At 45.8% G+C, this 22,160-nt stretch overlaps 2 protein-coding genes and 1 pseudogene across 2 annotated transcripts; 1 reads left to right on the top strand and 2 right to left on the bottom strand.

Moving 5' to 3' along the window:
• The first annotated feature begins 5,617 nt into the window (after positions 1 to 5,617).
• LOC125524139 (RPM1-interacting protein 4-like) lies at positions 5,618 to 9,243 on the top strand. Its single transcript, XM_048689211.1, has 4 exons — positions 5,618 to 5,865; positions 7,992 to 8,525; positions 8,614 to 8,826; positions 8,919 to 9,243. Exons 1-4 carry the CDS (start codon positions 5,860 to 5,862, stop codon positions 8,952 to 8,954), a joined length of 789 nt encoding a protein of 262 aa, XP_048545168.1. The 5' UTR covers positions 5,618 to 5,859; the 3' UTR covers positions 8,955 to 9,243.
• Positions 9,244 to 11,319: 2,076 nt separating this feature from the next.
• Positions 11,320 to 15,646, bottom strand: LOC125521627 (fatty acyl-CoA reductase 1-like). The gene is made up of 10 exons (XM_048686687.1): positions 14,775 to 15,646; positions 14,574 to 14,677; positions 13,338 to 13,537; positions 13,080 to 13,180; positions 12,781 to 12,973; positions 12,517 to 12,678; positions 12,335 to 12,416; positions 11,982 to 12,251; positions 11,761 to 11,888; positions 11,320 to 11,671 (listed from the first exon to the last, which is right to left on the bottom strand). Exons 1-10 carry the CDS (start codon positions 14,863 to 14,865, stop codon positions 11,506 to 11,508), a joined length of 1,497 nt encoding a protein of 498 aa, XP_048542644.1. The 5' UTR covers positions 14,866 to 15,646; the 3' UTR covers positions 11,320 to 11,505.
• A 4,302-nt stretch (positions 15,647 to 19,948) lies between these two features.
• On the bottom strand, positions 19,949 to 20,797 carry LOC125519071 (annotated as a pseudogene).
• Positions 20,798 to 22,160: the final 1,363 nt, after the last annotated feature.

The following is a 22,160-nucleotide window of genomic DNA, read 5'->3' as shown; positions in this document are numbered from 1 at the left end:
CACAAGACTCTGCAAAGTAATAACCTAATCGATTAGTCGTGTCCCCGGTTACGGACAAATGAGCCTCTGGAAACTGGAGTATTTCGGAAATCTCAACACCGAACAAATAAATTAATTGAGGGGTTAATTAATAATTGGGAATGAGACATTGGTTGGCGGAACCATCTCAATAACTACCAACATTTTGTAGTAATTGTAAGCAAGTCCTTTGTTGTAGGGAAAAACTGGCTTTTTCGCAAAAAACATAAAACTTAGAGCCCCACAGCCAAATTGCATATAGTGTTAGCATTATTATTGTTGTTCTCTCTATGACTTGCCGACATATTCTAAATGCTGACCTACACGGCTGCAACATCTCATGTTGCAGAGGAGTTTGCCGACCAGGAGTGAGGCTACGATCTACGCTTGGCGATTACCCTATGGAGTCGGATGGACTCGCTATTCGTCTATGCTTCCGCAGCTTTATTTAGTTTATTTCTCATGAGTTGGCCTTCGGCCGAATTTATTATGATGTAATAAAGACTCGATATGAGAATTGTGTAATAAATTCAGGTGTGATTGAACTTTGAATCTTTTCATGAATGTACTGTGTGTGCCAGCATGATCTTGGGATGGTATAGCTACACAGAGACTTGGCCGATTTTGGGTCGGGTCGTTACACACTCTCATGCTTCACTTAAATTATTTTGAGAGTTGATAATAGCAATGGTAATTTGGACAAGATATGAATTTGGTCCCATAGTGATGGATATCCAAGGGGGATATAATAAAAACTTTCATATAGATCATTGGATATAATAAACTTGATTCCTTGCAATAGTTTTACGATATGGAGATAGTAATATGTGAGTCATGTTGGTGAGTAATTGTGCTTTAGTAAGAATATTGGTGTTAAGGTTTGTGATTATTCAGTGTTAGTTATTTTCAATAGTTATGCAACAAAGTTACATCCTACTTATGGTCCATTATTCAGTGTTAGTTATTTTCAATGCATGCTTATGACCATTTTCATTTTTTGGTTGGTCGCTTCTCAATCTATTTGCTAGCCTTCATTTGTACTAAGCGGGAATGTTGCTTGTCAATCCAATTCCTTAAACCCAAAGTTGTGCCAACTGAGTCCACCATACCTATCTATGTGCGGTATTTCCATGCCTTTCTAAGTAAATTTGCATGTGCCAACTCTAATTTTTCAAAATGAATTTCCGTTTTGTGTGCCTGTATCACTCATGAAGCGACAGGGGGTGGCCGATACTTTCCATGCTAGGTATTTTATTCTCACAATGAGTGTTTATTCACTTATCATTGCACAAGAGTGTGGCAGGTGATAGGGATGCCCAGTCTCGAAATGAAAAAAATGATGGTAATAATAAATTGCTTGGAAAGTGTTGGTATGGAAGGCACCCATGGATACGGCTAGCCATGAATTGTGAAAGAATGGTGGAAATGAAAATAATTTTATCTCTAATTCAAGCCTTGAGCTCTCGCACCTTTGCAAATCTCTGCTTCCCTCTGTGAAGGGCCTATCTGTTTACTTTTATGCAATTTTTATTTTTAATTTGAGTCTTCATCTTCTCTTATAAAGCACCAACAAGATAGCACTATTGGCATACATTTGCATTGGATGTAGCTAATATTGAGTGTGTTTCATGAATGAATCAATGATTGAGCATAATGGGCTACGCATAACTTTTTTAGCCTTGATATTTTGAAAGACATGGTCGCTTGTTAGTATGTTTGAGAATTGATGTCGTCATGATAAATTATAGACTATTGCTTTGAATCATTCAAGTCCAAATATCCATGCTACAAAAGAAAAGAATATATGATGAATATGTTAGGTAGCATTCCACATCAAAAATTTTGTTTTTATCATTTACCTACTCGAGGATGAGCAGGAATTAAGCTTGGGGATGCTTGATACATCTTCAACGTATCTATAATTTTTTATTGTTCCATGCTATTATATTATCAATCTTGGATGTTTTATATACACTTTCAAGCAATTATCTATTATTTTTGGGACTAACCTATTAACTTAGTGCCTAGTGCAAGTTGTTGTTTTTTGCTTATTTTTTGCTTTGCAGAATATTAGTACCAAACGAAGTCCAAATGATACGAAACTTTTTGTAGATTTTTTTTGCTGGACAAAGGAGACACTAGAAGCTTTGGGAGAATACCAGATGATGAAGCATGGGCCCACGAGACACCAGGGCGCACCCTGGTGGCTTGTGGGGCCCACATGGCTCCTTTTGAACTAACTCCGCCTCTATAAATTCTCTAAAATCGCAAAATCAAAAGAGGAGTCCACGAATACTTTTTTCGTCACCGCAAGTTCCAGAACCACGAGATCCCATCTGGAGGCCTTTTTTGGCACTCTATCGGAGGGGGATTCGATCACGGAGGGGATCAACATCATCCTTGCTGCCCTTTCGATGATGCGTGAGTAGTTTACCACGGACCTATGAGTCCATAGTTATTAGCTAGATGACTTCTTCTCTCTATTTGATCTTCAATACAATATTCTCCTCGATGTTCTTTGAGATCTATTCGGTGTAATGACTTTTTGCGGTGTGTTTGTTGGGATCCGATGAATTGTGAGTTTATGATCATATCTATGCATGAATATTATTTGAGTTTTCGATGAACTCTTTTATGCATGATTGTTATAGCTTCGTATTTCTTCTTTGATCTATTGATTTGGTTTGGCCAACTAGATTCATTTATCTTGCCATGGAAAGAGGTGCTTTGTAATGGGTTCGATCTTACGGTGCTCAAACCTAGTGACAGAAGGGGACATGACACGTATGTATCATTGCTATTAAGGGTGAAAAGATGGGATTTTTTTATGCGTGAGTTTATCTCGTCTACATGTCATGTTGCTTAAGGCGTTATTCCGTCTTTTCATGAACTTAATACACTAGATGAATGTTGGATAGCGGTCGGTGTGTGGAGTAATAATAGTAGATGAAGAATTATTTCGGTCTACTTTTCTCGGACGTGATGCCTATATACATCATTGTCTTGTATATCGTCATAATTATTTGCTTTTTTCTATCAATTGCCCAATAGTAATTTATTTACCCACCGTATACTATTTTCAAAAGAGAAACCTCTATTGAAAATTATGGTCCCCGGCTCTATCTTTTATCATATATTAAAACCAAAAATATCTTATTGTGTTTTCCTTTTATTTATTTTATTTTGTATTTTTGTTCGATCTATCAATCAAAAACTATACAATTTAATTTTGTTCGTAACCGCCAAGGGATTGACAACCCCTTGTTTGCGTTGTGTTGCAAGAATTTGTTGTTTGTGTGCAGGTGCTCCTAGCGAGTTGTTGCTTGATTCTGCTACAGTTCTACTGGATTGATAACCTTGGTTCTTAACTGAGGGAAATACTTATCTCTACTGTACTATATCATCCTCTTCTCTTCGGGGAAATCGCAACGCAGCTCACAAGTAGCATGCCATAAGAGTGAGCGCAAAGCTCCTACAAGCAAGGAGCGGCGGTGGTGGTTCCTACACGGGAACGACGACAACAGGGTTAGAGAGAGGAGAGGAAGACCGAGAATAGGAGAAGGAAGGAGAGGACAATGGCTCGGTGGAGCACGGTCGATGGTGGGGACATGGTCGCCATCGCTGTCACGGTCGCCGTACCACCCCCTGCTTCTTTCCCTCTTTGCTCTCTCTCACTCTGCGCCGCGAGGAAAAAATAGGGATAGGGAGGGGGGTCTATCCGTTGTCCGGGTAGTAGACCCGCACGCGTTGACCAGAGACAGATTCCCATCGAACATTTTTGTTTTTGTGACGTGGCCACTAGGGCTGCTTTAGGATCCGTGTTTTTCATCCAACGGTTAAAATGGTAGTTTGCTGGGAACGTAAAAAAGTGTGACATTCCCCAGAGAGCACTTTCGTTTATTTATGGGAAACATTTCGAGCCGGCAGACCGGCGGAAGCTTTCGGCCAGTCTCACGCGGGTCGCTCGATCAAAACGGAATCCTGCGGCTCACCGCATGTGCACGCTTTTATTAAGTGGACCCCACGCACCGCTGAACCGCTGAAATCTTATCTCTTCCTTGAGCTGCGACTTTATCCTCTCAATCTCGCCTTTTCCTCTGTCTTTCCCTCCCCGCAGCAGCCATGGCCTTGCTTGCTCGATCGCAAGTTCGCTGCCATGGAACAGCTCCAAGCCCGCTCCTGCGAGCACCTGCACAGCCACCACAAAAAACACAAGCTCACTGCTGGGCATGGCCCCCGTTTTGCAACTCCGGCGACCCTCCTCTGCCCCTTCCTCACGCAACAGCCATGTCCGATGGAAATTTTGACCGATTTTTTATGCCAACCGGCTGTAGCTTTTTGGATCACCGATAGTAGCTTCTGCTAAATCGGTTGCATCTTTTTTAAATCATCTCGTTTAAGCTTTTTCTTCAAAAATCTGTTTCTTGCATCTTTTTTCCTAAAATCACTGGTTCCAGCTTTTAAAATAACTTGCTGTAGCATTTTGTTCAACTGGTTGTAGCATTCCGTTCAAGCGCAAGCTTTTTGCTACAACCGTAGTCTGTTTTGTTACCATTGGTAAAAAAAATTGCTACAGGCATGCACGGCGGTGTTGGTCGACAGTGGTGATGCTTTTTCTTTTGCTGCAACCTTTTTGGAGTTTGCTGGAACGAGCGCCCAAATTTGCTACCGGATTTGGCTTTTGCTGGAACCCGCTCCAGAAATTGCTACCATCAGCTTTTTGGCTGCAAGCATGCCGTCGCCTACCATTGATGCTGCGAGCGGTATGGTGCGGCCGACGTTCATGGTGGGACGAGTTGCAACTGAGGGTCTGCTTTATTTTTTGTTACAACCATCATCAGCGTTTGCTATAACTGACAACGAAATTTGCTGCGACGAAAATGGCCAGGCGTTTGCAACCAGCAAGGGGTCTTCCTCCATGGCGACAGCAAGCTCGGGGTGGTCGGCGAGGACGCGGCGGCCGAGGGTGAGCGCGCAACGGCCAAGGGCGAGCGCGCGGCGGCCAAGGGCGAGAACGGCATCCATGTTTCCTTTGTGATTTCTTGTATGAAAAGGATACATGGAGGAAAGATGCGTTGACTCAGATCCAACGATGGCTGGAGATTGCATCCGATGGCTGCGGGCAGATTGGCCGAATTTTCAGCCGGCGCACCGGCGCCTAGCAGTCGCCTTTATTTATTTATTATTTTACTGTCAGCGCTGTTTCCGCTGCATTCCCATCCTGAAAAAGAATGCACCGCAAGTCGATCGGAACTTGCACGCCTAGTAGGCTTCAAAATGTTGCACTTCTACATCTGACGTATCCTTTCTTCACCCGCGTTCATCTCATTCTTCTCCTTACCGCGTAAGAAACAGCAAATTCACTAAACAAGGATACACACATACATACATGACACATCAGACCACATCATTCGTGGAAGTCAGTTCATCCGATAGGTGGCAACTTGGGACGACGGAACCAACCTCCTATCCTATCCTAGCCTAGCCTGTATAAACAAGCGCACCGATCGGACCGATGAGGCGCCAGCCAGCCTTGGCCTCGCCATCGCCGTCGTCTATATATCAACGGGGTGGCTCGACCAAGGGAGGCTATTTTGCAGCTTGCGCGCCCACAGCCCAAGGGGGGCGCGGCCAATATTAGAAGGCCTGTCAAATTTAAGCCAGCGCCTCTCCGACCTCCCCCCAGCCTCGGTCGCGCCCTGCCGTTGGCCCCCCTCTCCCTCCTATCTGCGGGGGAAGGAGAGAGACGGAACCCGAGAGACAGGGGCGGAGAGGGATCAAGCTCAAGCTCACGCTCTGCCTCGCCGGGCTCCGGCCGGTCGATCGACTCCTCCTCGGCGGATGGCCGTGAGTGCTCCTCCTCCCCTCCCCTCCCCTCCCCTGGCTTCCATGTCCGTTCGTCCGCATGCATGGATGTTTCACGGCCACTGCATGGTGCATGCTTTGCTCAATTCCTGCGCTCCTAGCGTAAATTGTGGTTGATCCGATCCCCATCAAATGCGAGCCTGTTCATATATCTGGCCTGGCCCTAGCCATGTGGTTCCATCGCCTTGCCTTACGATCATGTCTATAACTCTTCAGCGTCAACCCAAATCATCGATCGCGGCATGCTGCAGTCTGTTTCGTCGAAATGGAAGCTTTAGGACGGGGAAAGTTGCAACTGCCAAGTGGCAAAATACAGCATAGAAGGAATGAAATCCAAAATTGCGTGCGTCGGAATCTAATCGCGGTGATCCGATTGTGCATATTATACCTACTACTGTAGATTAAATTTCGCCTGGATGAACCAAGGTAGGGTATGTGTCTGCTCTCTGCAGTCTGTACTCTGTAGCAGGGCTCTGCTTTCAGGAAACATTCGCACGGCCTTGTTTTCTACCGGGAGGCACGTCGCTTTCACGCGTTAGTCGGAGACACTTTCGCACGATGACAGCCGCCGTGACCATTGCCAAACCAATAATGCGATGCTATTGGCAGATTTACGAGTTGACTGGGATTAGGGTGTCGATCAGCTAAACTTAATTAGCTGGTCGTTTGTTCCAATAAACATGAACCCCCATTGCTGTTGGAGCCGTTTGACTTTCTTTAGGTTAAGTGGCTAATAGACAAAGAGAGTCTGTTATCGAAAACGGTTTTGCTGAGACACACCTAGATGTGTTGTAGGTATTGTATATCTAAGTCCCCTGTCATTGATTTGACATGAAGATTCATGTAGGTATTTACTTTTTTTATGTTTGATTGAGTCACTTAGATATACAATGTTGTTTTAATGTTGATGGATATGTTATGTCACCTGCCTAGAAAGCCTACAATGTTGTTTTAATGTTGTTTGATATGTTTATGCCAGGTATATTATAATAAGAAAGAAAAATCTAGTTTATGGTATTATGTTCATGGATCGATTATTGTAAAAAAAAAGTGCTACCCTGCTCCCAAACATAAATGTACCTGCCATGGACAGTAAAATCCAAACAAAGAGTTTTTAAAGTTCTATCTTTTTGCATCAAACATTGGTTGGGGTTCGATCTGCATGCAAATTTTCTTGAAACCCAAGAAAACAAATTTCTTGAAGGAATGCCATTCGTGGTTGTTCAAAAGAAAAAAAAACAAGACCAATGCTCGCGGATGTTTTGAAAATAGCCTTTTTGAAGCATTGATTTTGCTTTTCATTCAGAAGACAACAAATGATTTTTCTTCTCGAAATCTGCACGTAGATAGAACATTCAACATGTTTGTTGCCAATTTTTTTCACTATTTTTCAGATTTTACTGTTCACAAGGATGCATATTTCCCATTGTTATAATCTAAGTTTAGTACCTCAACTATGTGTCCAGATATTCTTGTGGCCCTTTAAGTTTGACAACCCTCTATATTTCGCTTCATTCTCACTAAAAGCAGTTTTGACAACCCTCTATATTTTGTCTCAAAAAAAAACTAAAACCAGTTTTGACGACGGCATGTCAACTATTTTAGACACTTATATTGAGGAAAGCCATAAAAATGGAAGGGAAATCAGGGATTGAAGATCTTTTTGAGAAACCCAGCTGATATCAAATAAAAATTGTAGAGATCAAGATACTTTTTCAAACATTTAGAAAAATAAGAAAAATACATTTTATTTAAAACATTTTATGACAATTAGGGATGAAAAATCAAAGGAAATAAAAATGAAAATAAGAAGAAAAAAAATAGGGGAAACACAAATAATTTCCTCGGGAAGTTAAGGAGAAAGCAAAAATTATTCGGATTTTTTATGATTATTCAATACTTTAAAGAGTTATCGGAAAATTCAGTAACTTCTCTTAACTGCGGTTCAACGATGCCACAGAAAACCAATATGGGTGTGGTGTGATTTTGTGGCTTCTGATTCTGAACTATACAAACATTCTAGACAAAGACCATGGATTGATTGTATTTATATATTTTTATACAAAACTAACACAAGTAACACATTGGATACATTTGTGTACGTGCAGAATCGGCCCAGCGTGCCCAAGTTCGGCACCTGGGACAGCGACAATGTCGGCTACACGGTCTACTTCAATAAGGTGCGCGAGAACAAGGGCGCCACTGCGCCGCCGCTCCAGCGGCCGTTCAACCCCAACGACCCGGAGGAGGAAGCCCCGAGGGTGATCGCCCCGGGCTCTAGGCCGGCCACCTCCAGCGGCGACCGCGCGGCGCCGCAGCAGAACGGGCACCAGCACCGCCGGGCCGGTAGCAACAGCGCCGAGAAGAGCAAGTTCGCGCCGCCGCCGCAGTACCACCCGCGGCCACAGTTCACCCACCACCAGCCTCCGGCCGGACACGGCGGCGACAACGGCAACCACCGCCCTTCGTCCGGGCACGGCAGCGACCACGGCCAGCACCACCACCGCCCGGCCGGGCACGGCAGTGACCACGGCCACCACCACCACCGGCCGGTCGGGCACGGCGCGCACCACAAGCCGCATGAGGCGAGGTACAAGCCGGCGGGGGCCCGGGCGCGGTCCGCCTCGCCGAACCACGCGCCGGTGAGTTGCCTACCTGCCGCATTTACACGCCTCGAGTGAACTCGCGTGTGCGATGGGCTCGCGCTGACTGACGACGCGTGGCGCGCAGGGGCGGCAGAGGCCGACGGCGGTGCCCAAGTTCGGGGCGTGGGACGAGCAGAGCGCGGGGGCGCAGGGGTACACGGTGATGTTCGACCGGGTGAAGCATGACCGGGAGGCGGCCCGCCGCGGCGGGGTGCCGAACCTCCCTCGCCGCCGCATGCCGTCGCCGGAGAGCTACACGGCCGCGAGGCGGCCCCGGCACACCCCCTTCTACTCCAAGGTACGCACCTACTACTCCATACCACACCGCAGCGATCGCGCTCCGTGTGTCCGTCCTGAACCGAGACATGACGTGTGTCCGCGTGCGTGCAGATGTTCGGGTGCTTGATCCCTCACACCAGGGACTGAGACGAGGCCGTCGGAGGCTCCGGACGCGACCTTGACCTTACTTACGTGTGTGTGTGTCATTTCTGTTTTTTCTCCGTGGGCCTGGAGAGGATTGTTCTTCTTCTCCGAGGCTGGTCTATTCATTCTTCTCTTTCTTGCTCGCTCTTATGTTGGGTTGGTTTTTGCACGGTGGTTTGTGGGGCCTTTGTACGTACGGTGGGTTGTGATGTATGATTATGTGCATATTGTTCTACTGTTTTGCTCAAAAAAGAAGAAAAAATGTTCTACTGCTTTTCTGAGATCTCCGTCTTGTCTTCAACTTTGCGTTTTGGCTTGATTAACATGATTCTGATTAACATATACTCCCTGTAAGAATATGTATCCACTTATGGCCTTTATCTCATCAGCATCGGAAATCGAATTTGAGTCACTATACCCTTCGATCCGTTATAGCAAATGTCATAGCTCATGGTTCCCTCCAGATATCGCATTACTCTCTCAAAAGCATTGCCAATGATCATATCCCAGATTGGAAACAAAACAACTTAGTTTGCTCACTGCAAATGACATTTCAGGCCTCTTGCGCTAGCTAAGTACACGAGCGAGACAATTATCAGAGAGTATCTCAACCAATCTTTAGTGGCCATTTGATTCTTTTGAAGCAATACACTAGAATCATAAGGAGCTAGAGAAGCTTGCAATTGGAATATCCAAATATGTTCAACACCTTTTTCACATAATGAGATTCCACAAGAGTAATATTATTATTTCCATTTCTCAACAGCTTGGTGTTTATGATAACATCGTTTCTCCAAGGTCATTCATCTCATAACATTGAGATAAGAAAGGATTGACCTCTGTCATTAACTTTGAGTGTGGTCCCAAATATTAATATGTCATCAACATACAAGCAGAGATTACTCCCTCGCCCCCGCCATAGCGGTAGTAGACACATTTGTCGGCCTCATTAATAATAACGCCTATGGATGTTAAAGTTGTGTCAAGAGACTAGCAACCTACTTTTTCGATAAAGGGTAGATTTTATCAACTCAAAATGGAGCATCAAGAGTATACAAACACAATAAGCATACACCCGACCTCTGCATAACTAAGATGCACGCAGCCAACACCAAGATGCACACACAAAAACCTGCCGGCAAGTAGGAAAGTCATATAAGACCAAAGCTATGCGTAGACAAGAAAAAAAACAAAGGGGCCAGATCCACCATTGGCAAACTACGGCAATGACCATAATCGCACCAACCATCTCATGACATCACACGAATGATGAGGTTTTTCAATAATTGCGCCTTCAAGAAGGGAGCAGTCAATCATCGCCGTCATCGGATCCAACCACCCAAGGCAGAATCTAAGTTTTCGCACATGCATATGAGTTTTTCTCTGAATCTTACATTCAAAAACCATAGCAATTCTAGCATATAAATATAAACATTAATTAGAAGCATGGAAATAAATAAGAACATGTACTACTACCTCTAAGGCATATTCCGCTGAAAGTTGCACTCTCCTAGTGTTTCTCCGTCAAGTCCATGCACACCCATCTTATGTGGCCGTATGCATCGTCCAGATGCAGAGGCCGGGGGTATTCCTCCTTTTCGAAAAAAAAATGCACACCCATCTTATGGACTCTTAGGTAGCTTTCAGTATGAAGTCTCTTTCGAAGATTAAAAGTACCCTTATTGATCAATGTTTTAATGTGATATCTCAATCATGGTGCTATTTTGACTAAGCGTTTATGGAGGGATGCGGAAAATTTCGTTTTGTGAACAGGGGGAATCAATTCAACATCTTTTTATTTCATGCATGTTTGTTGCTCTCACTTGGCATACGATTCACGTAGCTATTCATCTGTCTCCACCTACCATCATACAAAAGTACGTTCGGGACTGGTTGGTGGGGGTCCATGTGGAAGCGTGTGTCTTGTTGTGAGCAATTTGAAATTATCATAATTACTAGTGTTTGTAATAGAAGAAGGTTATCTTTTGATCTACAGGATGAATCCGTATAGGATGCTCTTTATAATGTGTGGAGAATCATACATCTATAGCCTCTGGTTTCCAACCAACGGTCGCACGGGATACAATGGATGGCAGTCCAATAAGAGATTATGTATATGAGTGTAATCCTATTATCGGTTGGTTGTGATTGGTTTTATTTTCTGCATTTTGTACTTCTTCAGATGTTGGTTGTATGGCGCTAATAAAGATGTATATATGTGCACCACACGATGCAGTGGTCATGGGTATCAACTTCCTTTTCTTTGAAAAAAAGACATTTTCTAATATATTCGTGGCGGTGGGAGTTGCATAACTAGTGGAGTAAAATAGATATTCATTAGAGCTGCATAATAAACCCCGCAAAGAAATAAATAAGAGCTGCATAACAAAGGGAGACAATTGTTACCGCTCGGTAGGCATGGTCATCAATGTTTAAATCATTCAAAAAAAAGAGAGACAATTATTCTCAAATTTCAATGATTCTACCAACTTGGCTGGAAATTTGCGTAGTTAAATATAACTCAATCACGCAAAAAAAAAAAGAAAAAAAAAACTCAATCACGCATGTACTTGAGCACACCGGGGATGTGAACACCATAGAAATAGCTGTCCCAGTTGATGGACTTGGGATCGAAATCGAAGTAATATTCTTCTGCACCGTTCTCATCTTGCTCCTTCTTCATCGCCATCCTTAGTCTCTCCGTGTTCATGTCATCAAAGCTTCACACGGTCGAGAACAAACCAAGTCAAAGAGCCTTATCTTACTGTAAAAATGTTACTACATTTTGACGCGTAGGTACGCTACGTACCATCCTTTGAACAAGCTGTAGGGCGCGTAGAGCTCAATGAGCTGCACGATGAACCTGTACTTCCTGCTGAGGTCGTCGTAGCGCCGCGAGAAGACGCCGCAGAGCGCAATGTTCACCAGACGAAGCATCTGCTCTCCATCCAACCAACCCAGCAGATTGATTGAGTGATCTCATCCTCATCTCACTCGCATGTTGAAATGGCGAGCTAATTTTGAATTTACCTCGAGCGGGAGCCTGTACCTGACGGCCATGTACAGGCTCAGCCGCGCCACCGTGCTAAAGAAGCGCATCTTGTTCAGCCGGGCGGGCTCGCCCTTCCTCCCCGTGCGCGGCGGGTTGTCGTAGAAGTAGCGGTGCCCCGTGTCCGCCAGGATCGCGTAGGGCGCCGGGTTGCGCAGCGACGACGTCACGTGGTAGATGGTCTGCGCCCGCTCCTCGGAGTGCGCCGCCATGGCCACCATCATGGCGTTCACCACCATGTCCCCCGGAATCTGTTGTCAAGAACAGTTGGGTAACGTACTGGGTACGTACGTGCATTGATCTGCGTAACTTTGTAATAAGCAAACTTAATTACCACGTCCATTATCAAACTGAGGTCGACCAGGAAGAATGGCAAGGTCTGCTTGGCGTAGCCGATGACCACCGCGTCGATCGTCCTGCGGAAGCGGAACATGAAGATGTTCATTCAACTAATGCTTATTGTTGCAGTTTACATACTGTCCTGAGAAAAGAATCAAGAAACAGAGTTTCTGTCACCTGATTCCCTCCATCCATCCAGGCAATGGCTCCTTGAGGATGCTGGTTATGATGCTCGGCCGGAGGATGACCACGGGAAGCTCCCCTCGCAGATGCCCCAGCAGCATCTCCCCCATTGCCTTGGTGAAGACATATGTGTTTGGCCACCCAAACTGCCGAGCCCTTCATTCATACATATATGAAAGTGTCAGCTTTACAATGTTAAGTACCAGTTGTAGCAGAAAGACGCACACAAGTATGTGTATGTTGTTGTTTATGTCTGACCTCTTGAGGCCAAGCTCCTTCATGGTTCTCCTCTCAGCCTTCTCCAAAGAACAGTTAGCCTTCAGCTCTCTCCTGGTCTCTCTGATCAGATTTAGCTCGGATTCGATGTCCAAATGTGTGCCCTCCTTTAGTGTCTCACCCATCAAGAACGGCTTCTCTAGTATTAGCCCCTCTAGTTCACCAGCTACATAGGCTGTTCAAATCATGTAATTTATTTATGAGCTAGTAGAATTCATGATGCATGGCACCACAGTGCATAGATCATAGTCTTATACTACAGTACAGAGCTTGATTCCCACCAGTTGAAACATGAAGCAGCATCTTGAGTTTCGTACACTTCCTTGCGAACGCGCAGACGTGCTTCGCTCCCAAGACATTAGCATCGAAAGCCACGTCGTATCTGAAAAGGCATCAAATCTTGATCAATTATCTCAAGCAGCGTGTATGTTTTGTCACTAATAATCTCTTACAAATACATGTGGGGGAAAGAAATTCCTACCGTTTCACGCTGAAAGAAAAACTAATACAGTATCTTACAAGAAAAGTCCGGCTCAAACCTTTCAGAGAAGTTTGTAGTGGCAGCTATGTTGACGATGATGTCTATGTCCTTGGACAATTCTCTCAGGTTGGCAGTGTCTAGTCCAAAGTTCTCATACATGATGTCTCCTGCCAAAGGGCAGATCTTTTCTTCGATAAAATCGTCGAACCCCATACCATGTTTTTCTTTCAGAACTAGAAAGATCTCCCTCCCTGTGACCTGAAAATTACCGAAACAGCGTTCATAAATTACTGTTACAGTACTATGCAGTTTTAGAATTACTCTCGGGAGGAAGCATATTTTCTCAGAAGTGAATGCTGCTAACCCAGTTGCAGACTTGTTACTAGATTCAGAAAACCTGCAATTTTTTCAGTTTATTTGTCAAGTGCGCCGGAGAAGCCTCAACTACTACCGTGTTAATGTATCTCACATCCTTCTCCCTTTTTCGTGCTCTGTTTCCATTCATTTCCCCGCGGATATTTGCGGTAATTTTCCACTGCATCCTACTCTTACTGTCTTTACTCCACTGAAAGGATTTCTGCAGCTTCCACCGCAGAATTGCTCAATAAGAAACATCCATCTCGTGAGTGAATGGGTGGAGTAAATTTAATTGTCTTCACATGATTCATTCATGACCCTACTTCTATCGGTGGACAGCAAGATGCATTTATGCTGACCTGAATTTTGGTGTATGGCTGATTGAAGTAAAGGAATTGCTTGATATATCTAGCAAACAAATAACTGTGGTATTGATTTGTAGAAAATACATTTTATAGAAACAGTCTGTGATATTGAATTATTGATCAATACAACAAACATCTTTTAGCCAAAAAAAAATGTTGCTGAGGCCGGGGGCTTTCTCTCCTTTTCGAAAAAGAAGTCAAGACTCTTTTCTTTAATCAAGTGCCTATCTACTTTAAACCAAATGGGCAGGGAACTCCCATGAATCTTTTGTGAGCAAAGCTTCGAGAATGTGCATAAGGTGTGCATGAGTTGCGTGCAGTATGAGTTTTGACACCACCTATATTTGCGCACGTGCACACAATTAGTTATTCTTGAAGAGAATGAATTGTTCCCTCTATTATTTATTCTTGAATGCTGGACAGAAGTTCCCTCTCTTCTTGAATGGTAGAGAAAAGTTCAGAAACTAAGCAAGGATTGCATTGTCAAGAACAAAATGGCGATGAAAGTCCAGACGCGATGGAGTTACGAGACATGTGGCCGAAAAAACAGAGGCTACGACGAGAGACTTCACCTCAGTCTGAATCCGAAGCTTTGCGGATTCGATGTCGGGAGCACGAACCAAGAGGAAGAGCTTCTTGACATCAGGCTGCACCCTCAGAATCTTCTCCACGAGAACTGCCCTCGCATCAAAACAACCAGAGTATAGCTCTCTGAGCTGATCAGCTAAAACGCAGCGCACATCCTGAACGATTAGCCATGCATGAGCACATACCTTTTCCTAAGAACCCAGTTGAACCGGTGATGAGCATGCTCTTGCCGCCGAAGTATCCTACGACCATGTCCGCGTCCATCTCGCCGATCATCGTCGCCGGGCTTGCAGTGCCTCGAGAGGGCGTGAGATTTGTGTCTCCTGGCTAAAAGAGTATCTGTTGTGTGTTAGGTTGCCAAACGGAAGTATCACTGTGGTTTTCCTGAGGAAGTGGCACTCGTGTATTTATAGGGAAGGAAGGAAGGAGAAGATGCGTTTCAGAGGACGGATAGAAGTGGTGGGTCATGTGCTGAAAAAAAAAGTGGCTCAACTCGCGTTTTCAGAGGACGGAGTAAATTGCAGAAAACCACTTCTTTTCTGCCCGCTGAGCTCCGCATCGGCGCGAACCAGCTGCTTCCCCTCATGGCAGGGCACCACCTGCTCGGCGGCGTGGGGCTCGCCCGGCTGGTTCTCTTCGGCATACAGGCTGCCGCCGGTAGCGTGGGCGCGAGCCATGGCACCGGCGCCGCCAACGCAGCAGTTGTTGCCTCCGTCCCGAATCGCCTGCCTCATCAATTACTCGTGTCGAATCCTCTTTCTTGGCCGCATTTTCCCCAACGACCCCGACGGCTCACCGGCGGTGGAGTTGCCCCGAGGGATCCTCTCTATGTGTCGAACCTTCTCTCCTGACTGACTCTTTCTTCCTTATTGACCCCGACGAGGGAGCAGCAGCAGCCTGTAGGCGCCGCCCCGTTCATGGCAATGCGGGAGGAGCAGGGGAAGGAGCACATGGAGGGGATGTAGTCGTCGTTTGGGCCCCGCCGTTGGTCGTCGTCGTGGGGCGGAGAAGAGAACATGGTTGTGGAAGCTCGATCCACATCGACGACAGGGGTAGCGGCGGGGGGCAGCGGCGCTCGATCCAGATCGGGGACAGGGGTAGCGGCACTGCGGCAGTTCGATCCAGATCGTGGAAGGGCATCTTGGGCATCTTGACCAGTACGTGGCGGTTTTTTCCAAGTCAGCTTCTGACAGACGGAGCCCATCTGTCATAAATATACTTAAACGATCCAAATCCGCCGATCAGTGGTATTTGTAAAAAAATTACACAAGACATGATGTTTTCTATAAAAAAAATATAATATAGTGTTTTCTGCAAATCTAGTTTTTAAAGTGATGGTTTCCTGCAATTTACTCGCTAAAAACGCAACCTAATTTCAACTGCTACAATACAGTTGCTATTTTTACTTCAGAGATAATAATGATATTTGTTCATCAGAAATAATGGTCCCCGTCCAGGTGAGATCATTTTTCTCATTCAAAAATGTTCAAATCTTTCTTTCTTCTCAACCACTTAGTTCAATAATACAGGTAGATGAGATCATTTTTCTCATTCAAAAATGTTTAAATAGTTTCTTTCGTCTCCATCACTTAGATCAATAAGGGCATCTTCAACAACGACCCGCAAATTTCCTCTGGCATCTGCCCGTGAACAGAGCGAGACCAGTCCGCGGACACGAATGCAGGAGGCGACCATCCAACACTGCCCGCATACATCCGGCCTCTATTTTTTTTGAAAGTCTGCATGTTCAAATAGCCGCATATATATAGTACACACGTTTAAATGGCCACATACATATAGTACAGACGTTCAAATATTACATTCCAACACTATTGTCCTCTTAACTGCCCCATAGATGCTCAATCAGATCTTCCTTCAGCTGCTTGCGAGTTGCTCGATGCCGAATTTATTGATGCATTTGAATAAACTCTTCAAGTGTGGTCGGATTCTGGTCTGAAAGTTCGATAGGATCAACCATGTTCTCAAATTCTAGAGACGCGGGAGCATCCTCACCCTCATCCTCGACGATCATGTTGTGCAGGATCACAACACATGTCATCACCTCCCACAAGGTCATAACTCCAAATGCCCTCTCGACATCATTTCTAGCTGCTTCTTGTCTTTGGGCAAAGTGAGACTTTTTCTGGTCAACTAGGTTAGAGATGGTGTCGACAAAGGAAGCCCACAGAGGATAGATACTGTAAACAACATAGTAGCCCACGCTGTACTCATGTTCATTGACAGTATAGCGGCAAGGATGAGATTTTATTTTAATCAGCCTCGCAAACAATGGTGATCACTTCGGCACATTGATTTCATTGTGAGACTCGGGCATGCCAAAGAAAGTGTGCCAAATCCAAAGATCATGTGATGCAACTGTCTCAAGAATGATGGTGTGCTTCTTAACATGACCATGATATTGCCCTTGTAAAGCCTTCGGGCAGTTTTTTCCATTTTCAATGCATGCAGTCAAGAGATCCGAGCAAACATGGCCACCTTCTTGCTTCCGAGATTGCCAGAGGCTCTCGTTGTCTACCACAGTTGGTTTTCTTAGGTACTGAGGTCCAAACAGCTCGACCACGACAGTTGCAAACCTGACCATAGCATCTTCGCATGTGCTCTTAGACATCCGTAGGTACTCGTCTCACGAATCAGCGGTCGTGCCATATGCAAGCATTCGGAGTACGGATGTGCACTTCTAGTAACTAGAGAACCCAATCGTTCTCATGGTGTCCTTGTTTAAGATGAAGTAGTCATTATAGGACCGGACGCCATGATACAAACGATCAAAGACAGTCTTGCGCATCTGAAAACGCCGACGAAAATGGTTAGCGAAGAGTGCATCCGGGGCAAAGTAGTCGTTCATCAGTGTCAAATGGTCGCACGCCCTATTGCGGTTGAGCACTCGATGACCCTTGATTGATCCCATGAAATTGAGAACATGCTCCTCCACACGCTCCGCGTCTTCAAGGACCGCTTGCATCATCGTGGTCTCATCTGGGCAGTCCTCCTCATCGAACAAGCCATGGGACAACTCAACATAGTGCTTGTATATGTACTCCAAATCGGAACCCATTGCTTGAAAGAAGGAACAAATTTTTACCTCTGGCAATTCATCAAACAGTTGCCAGGCATGTTGACTATAGCAATAGCGAATGGTACCTGCAGGGCGGTCGGAGGAGAGGAGTTGAACAACGATGGAGGAGAAGCGGGCTGGAACCCGGATGGAACGCTCGAGGTGATGGAGACGTAGGTTCCGGAAGAGGTGTGGCGTGGCGGCTGGCGTGGTGGAGCGATGGCAAAGGTGGAAGAGAAAGAAGAAAGGAGAGAAAATAGGGAGGATGGAGGCGCGGGGTCTGGGAAGGGTTTTGGATGGCCGGGGGTGTCGATTTCTACATGGCTGTTGTCCGGACTCCTGCAAAGCTTCCCACGTTTGTCTCGGGTTTGCCAAATAAAGTATGCCGACCGCTCGGCGTACCGATACAGATCCGCATTGGATGACAAACCATATCCGAACCGCATGGCCCGGACTTATGCGGGTGATTTGGAGATCCGCCTTAGAGATGGCCTGATATTGGTAGTTGGAGAGGCCAAGTCGGTTGGATGTGTCGTTTTGCTAATGGCACTGTACACATTAAGGAAGATTGCATGAATAAGTTGTGTAAAACATGGTTTTGGATACCACCTGACAATGTTAAGTCAACGGTAAACTCAGAATTTCGGCGATTTAATAAAATGCAACAAGTTCCTACTTAAAAAAATTGTAGTGAAACGAAGTCGAACATTGCACTTAAAAAAATGAGGAAAAAGGAGCAAGTTTGCTGATTTTCGTTAGTGGAGTATAAGAAGGGAAACGCACAAGTGGCCCAGCGGTGGAGAAAGGAAATAATAATGAGGAACAAAAGAAAAGAGAGGGAAGAAAGAGTGGTGCCTTCAAGTATACCAACGGTCTTACTCACACCACACGAGCTTTTAAGTCACAGCTTGCCACAGAAATCGCTGCACTCGAGCTCATCATGGTCGCCGCGTCGTCTTGCAGCTGAGCCATCATCATTTGGTAGCGCATTGCTTGTTCGAGAAGATGTGCTCATTCCTTTCTTTCCATTAGTGTAACGATGATGATTCACCGATCTTACCAAACTAAGGTTGAAGTACGAGAAGATGTGCTCGTTCCTTTCCTACCATTAGTGTAATGATGATTCACCGATCTTACCAAACTCTTATGTTGAAGTATGAGGATGTACTCGTTCCTTTCCTTCCATTATAGTGTAATGATTCACCGATCTTATCAAACTTAGGTTGAAGTAGAAAGAGGATGCTGCCCAAGAAACTCGAATATACACAATGGTTTTAGAGCAACTCTAACGGGGTGACTCAAACGGACGGCACTTGTTCGTTTTTTTTATTTGTTTGGGTCGGCCGCCCGTCGGGCGTCCATCCTGTTTTAGATTTGAGTCGGCAGTGCGTCCAACGCGCCAACCCATTTTATGTCCTCACGTAATTTTTAAAAAAGATCCGCGGTCATGGATCATGCTAGCGGGCATGTCTCATGCCGGCACCATGTCAGCGTCAGCATACAATGTCGGCTTCAAAATAACAGCACACAGTTCATGCTGGCGCACTCGTCAGCGGCCGGCACACATGCCAGCACATAAATAGGGGTGGGACTTGAGTTCGACCACGCCATAGCGGCCCCGTGGTCATGCCGGCATACAAAAAAAAAGGATGACGCTTGCCGCTATAGATCACTCGACGTCAAACTTGAACATGTCGGCTTGCATCTTCTCGAACCACAGCCTCTTTCTTGGCGACACGGTGTTGAGATCCACCTTCATGATCTTCACCCCGATCATCATGCTCGCGAGGGTCACTTCTTTGGTCTTGGTCTTGGCGTTGGCGGCCTCGATTTCTACCATCTTGGCTTGCTTCTCCGCCTCCATCTTAAGCCTCCTCCTTTGGATCTTCATGAAGGCGTTCATTTGCTCTTCTTTGTAATGCCGTCGCTCCTCCTCCCTTGAGTCCTTATTCCTCATCATGCCCTCCACGTTTGCGATCAAGGTGTTCGACACCGCATCCCGCTTGTCCTCCTTCTTGGAGCTGGTCTTCCCCCACGGCCGTGCCTTCTCGCCGTCCCCAACCTCCTCCATGGCTTGCTTCCCCCATGTGACTTGAGGGTGGCATATTGCGCCTTGAACTCCTCCTCGTCTTTGATGACCCTAAAGCAATGCGAGAGGTTGAAGCACTTGAATGCCTCCAATGCTTGAAATGCCTACAAATGTATTTCATTCAAGCATATTGGCAAATGGTATGCAAATGATCACACAAGCGTAAACGAAATGACACAAAAGAGGGCGGCTTGCTAGCATATCATGTCTTGCATGCCAATGCCTCTCATGGGGCGAGTCTTGATGCTCTCAAGAATGGCACAAAACTTGTTGCATTCTTGTTGGATCACCCTCCATCGCTTCGAAATGGACACCCACCCGTGCGTGCTTACTATTTGGTACGGAGGAAACTTCTTGCGCTCATGAAACTCACAGTGGACACGAATCCAAACAGTTGAATGCTTTTGTTCGGTGCCTGTCTTGGGGTCTTGCCCAATGTCTCTCCAAAACTCACAAATAAGCTTGTCCTTGGCAGCCGTGTATGCCTTGGTCCGCTTGCTCTTCTGCTTCGGCTTCACCCCGGCGGTTTGGTTGGCGAGCTCGTCCTCGAAGAAAGGCTCCCCTTCGATGTCGCACTCGTCCTCTTCCTCTTGCCCGTAGTCCTCCGAAAACTCGTGGTCAAGTGGGAAGCCGTCTAGGTCCAGGCCGACCTGATCATGCATGAAGGCCGCCTGATTTTGATCAAAGGTGGACGGCATGAACGCCCCTCAGCCGTCCTGGCTTTGTGTCTCATTGGGATCGTAGCCAGCCCAGGCGGCACCGCCAGCGGCCGGCGCACCACCCTCGAAGATGATGTTCTGCATGTAGTCGTCGTCGTCGGAGGCCGGCATTCCGTCGAACAGGTTGCATGCGCCCGGCAGCACGTCGGCTGGCATGTGCCGCACGCGTTTCCTCGCGCCTCCGGATGACGAGCCACCGGCCACCGGTGTGGCGTTGAGGTCGATGGGCGCGAGCGCAGGCGTGGAAGACGCCACCACGCTCACCTCAGACGAGCACTCCTCGCAGAGGTGGGAGGCCTGTGAGTAGACGTGGAAGCCAGCCATCAGGGTGCAAGCCGATGTGCGGGGCGAGTCGGGCGGCACCATCTGAGGAAACACGGATGAGCCGGTGCTGGCCGCAGCCACGGCGGTGTTGACGGGGCCGTGCTGGCTAGGGTTTAACCCTAACATATCACTACTAGGGAAAACCCTAGCAGTAGCGCTGGTTTTGTGCTTACTAGTAGCACAGGTAGGCGCGCTACTAATAAGGCGCTACAGCTATTGCTTAGCAGTAACGCGTGCCGCACGCGCTACTGCTAGGACAAATAGCTGCAGCGCTTGTTCACTCCCACGCTGCTGCTAATGTAACTACTGGCAGCGTGTTTTCTTTCCATCGCTATTAGTATTGTTTTTTTATTTTTTATTTTTAGTGTATTTATGCGCCATCGTACAAATATTGATACAATACCAGGTATGAGCTTTACATCATTATGTCCATAACAGTGTGTCAAATAAAGGTGGATTAGGTTCAAATGGAGGCAATATGTGGTGCATGTCAAAAGTATACTACTAATCCAAACTTGATCTAGTTTGGACTAGTAGTACTTTCGATGTGCACCACATGTTGCCTCCACTTGAATCTAATCCGCCAGCACAAGCTATTTAATCATCATCATAATCATTAGCACCAACAATATTTATTTAATCACCACTAACACTAGCTAATAATAATCATCAGTCATCACCACCAACACTAGCTATTTTATCATCATAGTAATAGTGTAGCACATCATCATCCTCAAACTCATTTCTAGCTAATCACTCCTGCTGCTCTCTCTTAGATAAAACAATATAAAACATGTGTAGCTCTCCTCCTTGATCAAGTTGGAGCATTCCGATGAACCTGTCTCCTAATTTTGGGTAGCACATCTGTTTGCTGCCCCCTAGTACTTGTCTGCGCTCCCCCATCACATATCTGGTCCAGTCTTGCACTATTAAGCATTCATCGCTGATCTTGAATGCACTAAAGTAACATGTAGGATATCTTGGCCGTAAGCTAATAATACTCATGGTACCTTTAGTCTCGATCCCATAAGGCACAACATTCACCGGGAGTCCCTGTTGAAGAACATCGTATGGTCACATACTTAGCAATGAAGTTTAGCTTCACAAATAATGTATGGAAAAGATGCACTGAGGACAAATAGTAAAAATCTTACCATCCTTCCTAAATAGATGTGACCGTAGTTCATGACGAACACTATTGGTCGCACGTTTTCAGTACTAAGATTTCTAAGTCCAGGAAGAAAATTTGTCTTGACGGTATCAAGATCCTTAAGCCATGAAACATAATGACTTAGCTCCTCGCAGTTTAGTTCAGCCTCGGGACAGTAGTAGGTCTTGTCTACCAAGCGCTGGACATGTTTGC

The sequence above is a fragment of the Triticum urartu genome, chromosome 7, assembly GCF_003073215.2.
Source record: "Triticum urartu cultivar G1812 chromosome 7, Tu2.1, whole genome shotgun sequence".
NCBI lineage: Eukaryota > Viridiplantae > Streptophyta > Magnoliopsida > Poales > Poaceae > Triticum > Triticum urartu.
This window is presented reverse-complemented; position numbering and strand designations above follow the sequence as displayed.

Coding starts and splice junctions, on each gene's coding strand:
- LOC125524139 (XM_048689211.1), top strand. Junction 8,526..8,613: donor CCTCGCCGAACCACGCGCCG/GTGAGTTGCCTA, acceptor CGTGGCGCGCAG/GGGCGGCAGAGGCCGACGGC. Junction 8,827..8,918: donor ACACCCCCTTCTACTCCAAG/GTACGCACCTAC, acceptor GCGTGCGTGCAG/ATGTTCGGGTGCTTGATCCC.
- LOC125521627 (XM_048686687.1), bottom strand. CDS start 14,865: ATGATCGGCGAGATGGACGCGGACATGGTCGTAGGATACTTCGGCGGC. Junction 12,417..12,516: donor GGATGGATGGAGGGAATCAG/GTGACAGAAACT, acceptor CCGCTTCCGCAG/GACGATCGACGCGGTGGTCA. Junction 11,889..11,981: donor GGTACAGGCTCCCGCTCGAG/GTAAATTCAAAA, acceptor GATGGAGAGCAG/ATGCTTCGTCTGGTGAACAT.